This window comes from Austrofundulus limnaeus, unplaced genomic scaffold (genome assembly GCF_001266775.1).
Source record: "Austrofundulus limnaeus strain Quisiro unplaced genomic scaffold, Austrofundulus_limnaeus-1.0 Scaffold325, whole genome shotgun sequence".
NCBI classification, from domain to species: domain Eukaryota; kingdom Metazoa; phylum Chordata; class Actinopteri; order Cyprinodontiformes; family Rivulidae; genus Austrofundulus; species Austrofundulus limnaeus.
This window is the reverse complement of record NW_013952727.1, coordinates 216,732-223,299: the sequence shown is the minus strand read 5'-3', so window position 1 is coordinate 223,299 and position 6,568 is coordinate 216,732. Positions and strand designations below refer to the sequence as shown.

General features: G+C 37.3%; 1 protein-coding gene across 1 annotated transcript in view; it reads left to right on the top strand.

Moving 5' to 3' along the window:
* Window positions 1-6,568, top strand: part of bin1a (bridging integrator 1a) — a gene marked incomplete in the record, with an annotated part of 19,266 nt that overhangs the window by 7,277 nt on the left and 5,421 nt on the right. Inside the window, 5 exon segments of the mRNA XM_014022320.1 lie at window positions 556-600; window positions 1,194-1,263; window positions 1,364-1,486; window positions 2,769-2,789; window positions 5,050-5,439. Coding sequence (XP_013877774.1) covers window positions 556-600; window positions 1,194-1,263; window positions 1,364-1,486; window positions 2,769-2,789; window positions 5,050-5,439 — 649 coding nt within the window.

The window sequence follows — 6,568 nt, the reverse complement described above, 5'->3', positions numbered from 1 at the left end:
GACTTGTGACATAAAAACGCTATTTGAGAAAAAAAATCCCGGGGTTTATTTTAGATTTTCAAACCTCAGTAAATCACTTCTGAGCTGTTTTCCCCAGAAACTAAATAAAGTGTTTTTGTTGGTGACTCCTTGGCTCAGGGACTTATGAAGCAGAGGTTTGTGTCAGAAGTGAAAATGAAAAATAAATTACTTGAAAAGATTTATTTTCAGTGAACCCATTTATTTCCCTTTTAGTGTGTTTAGCTTTTTAGAGCTTGCTTTATCTTGAAGTCCCTAGATGTCTCCATATAAAAAAATTTTTTTCTAAGGCAAATAGAAAGCATTATAAATATGTTCTGTTTTGTTCTTTTTTACATTTTATTATCAAACACCASCAGCTGACTTGAGCTTGCTAAAAGCTCAGCAATATGATTTTGCTATGACAAAGATTGATCTTTTTAGTTTTCATTATGAGAAACATTAAAAATCAGAGATGGTATCAACAAAAAGAAGGATTATAGGTAACATGATGAGCAGACATAAACCCGGAGTAACCCCTGAACCTCCCCTTTTCAGAAAGCCAGATAACCCTGGCACCTCATCGTCAGGAGCAAGCAGGAGGTAACCCTGGTGCCACAGCATCTGTCTGTCTGTCCAAACTGCCCTCTGCTCAGCTGCTGTACCTCACTCAGTCCACAGCCTGAGAAATTTTWGGAGATCTGATGCTTTTTTTGTTGTTGTCGTTCAAATGATTTCACAGACGAGAGAGTTGTGTGCTCAACAAACCTGCATGCATTTCTTTAACGCTGCACCGAGCAATCTATATATATTAAAAAAATAAAAATAACAGCCATGAGGCATCTCTTCTCAATCAATGAGAGCTGAACGGCGTGAAGCAATAATAAGTCAGAGTATTAAGTGTATTGAAGCGWATGCTGGAGTTTGCTTTTACCAGCAGCAGAACATCTCTGAAAGCGAATGCCCCCTCCCACTGCTCACCTATGAGGATTTACTGGAGGCACAGACGAAGCCTGCTGCATGATGGGAGATGAACAAAGGAAACAGATGCTCACTCTTCCTGCATGATAGCTTTTGCAATAACTTCTGCTTGTACCGCATGCCTCCTAACTTTTCTCTATTTCCACTTCTTAACCTTCCCTGTTGTGTAATTCTCATATTTGTTCAGCGTTCCTGTCTTTGTTTCATTCATACAGCGGTAAAGAGGCTTCTAACCACACCCTGAGACCAGGAGGACCGCCTCCAATCCCCAAATCTCCGTCCAAAGTAGATGCAGACTCACTGATGAGTCTCATTTTAATATCAAATTTCGAACTGGCTTTCAGCAAAACCTCTTGACAATTTTCTCCTGATTTCTGGTTTCTAGTTAAGACCAGCAGTGCCTCCTCCACCTAAGGTGACCCCGTCTAAGGAGATGAAAACAGAGAACATCATCAGCCTGTTTGATGCTGCGGCAGCYCCAGACATCAGCGTCACCTCCCCTACAGAAGTTAGTGAGCAGCTGTTGTCAATAATCTGTAACACATTTAACTATTTTTCCTTTCTCAGCTCAGAACGTATAATCCTAGCTTTCTGGAACACCTATTCTATTCTATTCTATTCTATTCTATTCTATTCTATTCTATTCTATTCTATTCTATTCTATTCTGTTNATTCTATTCTATTCTATTCTATTCTATTCTATTCTATTCTATTCTATTCTATTCTATTCTATTCTATTCTATTCTGTTGTTGAACCCAACTAGCCAATGAGCACTCCTGTTCCTGTCGTTGTCAGTTTGACTGTCCTGCAGTCAGCAGCCTGCTGGACTTGGATCTGGACGTTTTCAGTACGACAGCCACAGTCTCCGCAGTCACTCAGGTGGTTGAWTCCTGGCATGAGCACCGAGATAGTGGAGACCTTCTTGTAAGACATGTCAGCCTTTTCAAGYGATTCCATGCTCTATTCTGATGGAATCATAAGCTCATCTCATGGTGTTGAGCTTGTGCCAATCAAAAAAAAATTAACAATTGCAACATCTTGCGGGCTGTAGCTTTTGGTTGACTATAAATTCATGAAAATCAGCTCGGTGAGTCTGAGTAAAACATGGAATCACTTAAGTTTGACATAGTTTGAGGTGTTGCTTGCACTGCTTCTTTTCGAAACCTGAGATGGATGGTGGCATGACGATCCGTAGAAACCTGCTTCTAGTGACCACTTCCTCCTGCTTCAAAATCAAAACCACCTACGGCATGAACTCCAGACTGTAGCCCCTCTCCGCCCTTATTTCTTTCTCTTTGCAAGCGGACAAAACTTAGAGTGTAAAGGTTTAATATTAGCTGATGTTGTGTGCTGTCACATGGTTTTAAGAAGGTGTTGGTGAAACTGAAAAAAAAATGAAACAGACATTTAAATTGGTTAACGGAGGACTCTGCTACTAAAAATAAACATGTTTGAAAGTCATTAAACACAGCAAACTGAACCCTGTTTTAATTTTGTTGCCAAAGCTGCTAAGTGAGGTTTAAGGAACAGGACTGAGTTGATTGATTGGTTCAGAAAAACAGAGCAGTTTGCAGAATAGAAAGCTGATTCAAATATGCAGTAGTTACTGAATAAAATCTTGTTTTTTGGGCATTTATCCCTCAGTACTTTAGATGAAATGTTGTGGTCCCTGTTCTGCTGGAGATCCAGAGAGGCTTGTTTCAGAGCATGGGGGTCTGCCTCTGAATATTCCTTTGAGCACAAAAAGCAATTACTTAGTAATTAATCCTCTTTTTTCTTGCCCCCACAGCCTGCAAACTGGGACTCATGGGTAAAAAAAAATTTCTTTGTCATGTAATAAAACTCTAAAAGTTATTTTAAAATATCTATAATTACATCATTCTTTCATTTTTTTTAGTCTTTGGAGATTTGTGTCCATTCATAGACTCATCATATAACCCATACTCTCCTTGTGCTTCTTCTTGTTTTGACAAACGTTTCCATGAACATTTTTTCTTTCACCTGTTTGTCCCAAATCTGTTTGTATGCTGTCTTTGTCTGCAGTGTTTGATGTGATAACACAACACTGAAGATACTGTGGTGCAACACAAATGGAACTTTGGGAATCAGCTTGAGTCAATTCAGTTTCAAATTGACATCATATTGATTGACTTCCGAGGGTTTTTTTTCCTCTGCCACACGTGTTGAATAGATCTACAGTTTTATATGCAATTATTGTAGTGAAATGATTTTTTTATTGCAATGTGAAACTCAAAGCCTATAAAGAATTGGTTACTACATCACTGTTTTTTATAGAAATAGCAAAAGTGCCCATTTATAATTTGTAACTGAATTAACCTTCCAACTTTTTTGTTCCTCCTCACATTGTTGTGTGTTCATATGGTGCTCTGACAAGAGATGTACCTCCTACATGTGATCTCTGTGGTCACATGTGACACACATCGATGGATTTTCTTACATAAGTTAATTGAAGTTGCTCATGTGGGCTGTCAATTTTTATTTTTTGGTTTTGTCTTTCTACAAATATGACTAATAAACAAACCATGACTCATGGGCAACTTCATAAATTCCTGCTCAAAGCTAGTCCTTCTAACAATTCACTAACCTGTTCATTTATCCTAACCACTGTAAAAATAAATAATAATAATAAATAATTGCATCTCAATAATCACTGGATATTCTAAGGAAAAAGAGTTTTTTGCTCATTGAGAATTGACATCTCCARTCTTACAAAGTCTATTTTCTATTTTACACCTGAACAAGGCCGTGGGATTGTAAACCATATTTAKACTGAAAAGATTCAACACTTGTTTCTTGATGATTCATTTTATGTGTTTCTGCCTGTTTAAAAAACACTTTCCCTTCTTTATTTCTTCCCCCCCTGATTATATCTGAACCATCTCTGTAAAGGGTAATACTCTACATCAGTGTTCTTGGGTCTTAACATGATCTTTTCATGGCTTTCAGTTTAGTCATGATGTCAGAATTGCTATTATTTAATATTAAAAGTTATTTGTAATTTGAGTAAATGTCGAGTTCGTTTTTTTTTCTTCTAAAAAAGTATCCATGTTTAAACCCCAAGTACGAAAGTATTACCCTCTTTATTTGCAAGTTCTTTTTTGTCCTTTTTTTTTCAGTTTTATCATGAACAGCTAAAACCCTTGCTTGATTTTTTTTCTCTTTTTTAATATACAGCCATGTTTCCAAAAAAGTTGCCAAACTGTGACGGGCGCATTTATCACTAGGTTGGATGTTGACAAATCGAATCTAACCCTTACTGGATAATAGATTTCAGTTGGTGTTCAGAGCTTCATTTATCATACTTATTGATTGATTTATTTAAAAAAAAGTTCTTATGTGGCTTGTTTCCTCCAAAGGCCTTTTGAAATATTTCCCACATATTTCAAACTTAGTTGAAAAAAAGATTTCAGTAATATTTACAGTAGAATAATACAAGTGTTGCTCAAAGCCATGTTAATTCAACATTAATTTAGCCTCTGTAAACATGCAAGTTACAGCACCGATGAAGACTGATATATTTTTTGTAAAAGCACCCAATATTTCTGTTTTCTATACTCAATGCACAACTTTTGTCTGAATGCCACATATATTAAGTTTTGGATAAAAGCATCTGCTAAATGACTTAATGTACATGTGTTGATGCCTTTGTAAGCTTTTTTAAGAAACACGGTGTTGCTGGCATCACATACATAATTATCAAGTGCTTTATAATTGATTTTTTCTGTTTTTGAAAACAAGGCTGTAAACAACTTATAGTTTATCCTAAAAAGATACAAAAATACCTACATTTTCTGTTGTAAATTTTTTTGTTGTGGTCCTGAGATTATTGTTGTCATCATACCGGCCATACAATCCCACCAGGCCATCAAACATTAATCAATCCTCTGGTACTGCCCAGACACTACTGACCATTGAAAAGGCCATTTCCCCCCTCCTGTACCCTGCCTTCTCTCCTTTTGTTGTTCATTTGATTTATGAAACCTTTGTAGTATAGTACAAAATACGTCTTTTGACTTCTGATTGCTTGAAACCTGACCCTTGCCCTTCAGCCTGAGGACAGTGATGCCAGGCAAGAAAAAACCCAGATGCACTATGATCCTGTTGCGGCCGCTGCAGAAGCCTGGGGGGACGATGGGACACAACCCATCCGCTATGACCCCATAACTGCTGCCACAAAGGGCTGGGAGGACGACGGAGCCCAAGCAGCCCACTACGACCCTGTGGCTGAAGCCCATGAGGAATGGGGCGACGATGGGAACCAGCCGGCTCATTATGACCCTGATGTCGAAACCCAGGAGGACTGGGCTGATGGTTCTGGACAGCCAGTCAAAGAGGAGCCTGCTGCCACGGATGAAACGCCAACAGATGAGGCTCGGGTTGACGCCGCTGAAGAGGACACCACTCAAGCAGCTCCTGAGCTGGATAATAACGAGGGGCAGGTAACCAAGGACAGAAAAAAGAGGAGAGATGCATCTGGGTGATAGAGTGGATGCATCAACCGTTGAGGAGAGCATGCACAGATTTTGTTCAGAAAAGAAAAATATCTACATGTTTTGTATGTATTTTTAAGAAGTGAAAAAAGGAAGGAATATTAAAATGTTTTAGGATGCATCCAGACCAGAACCATGGATGCATCAACTGTAAGACGGACAGTTGAAAATAAATGAGGGTAAAAAACGAGTGCTTTTTGATCATRGTAATCTTATTATACATGTGTTTGCTCTGCAAAAGCTTTACCTTCTTTACTATGCAGGAGTCATAAATACATAACTATTGCTGCTTCTCAATGTGTCTGTCTGCTAATTTTACGATTTAGGCTCATTTGGCCTGTGTTTTTTATGTGAGCTGTCTTGTCTTTTGTACTTCTCTTTCTTCCTGCTTTACCCAAATTCCTCAGTTTTGAATGTCTTTTTGTCATGCCTTTGCTTTTCTGGTTTCAGGGAGAGTCGCCATCAGCTGCATCAGCTGCACCAGAAGAAGAAGCAGTGACAGAGGAGGTAAGCAGAAGTGGACTAACCTGCAACAACCAGTGAAATGTTAAATTTTCAATTCAAAAATGTATTCATTTCATTAAAAAATGCTATATACAATAATAAAAAATAAACAAAAACCAAAACAATAAACTAATCGAAATAAAATGAAATAAAAGGGAGCAGAAGAAGAGTAAATCTTATTTTGTTTGCCCCTTTTCGACCCAGAATATATTCAAACAAAACATAATTTACAAAACAATATTAAATAACTTAAAATGAAAAATAAAATAAAAACAATACAACATAACATCAACTCAACAAATCAAATAGCTTCACATTTTACTTTTCATATATCTTCAAAAAACTTGCTTTTATCTGTCTCTTAAATATATACATTGATCTGGCATTTTTAAGATCATCTTACAGACATTCCATAATCCTATAACTTGGATTAAAATACATCTTTCTTTCAAGCAAGTACAAAAATACGGCTTCACAAACATTTTCATCCCCTTTTAGATAATAACTGTCTCTCTTAACAAAGTTTACCTGAATGTTGGAAGGTAATAAGTTTCTGAGAGCTTTGTACATAAAC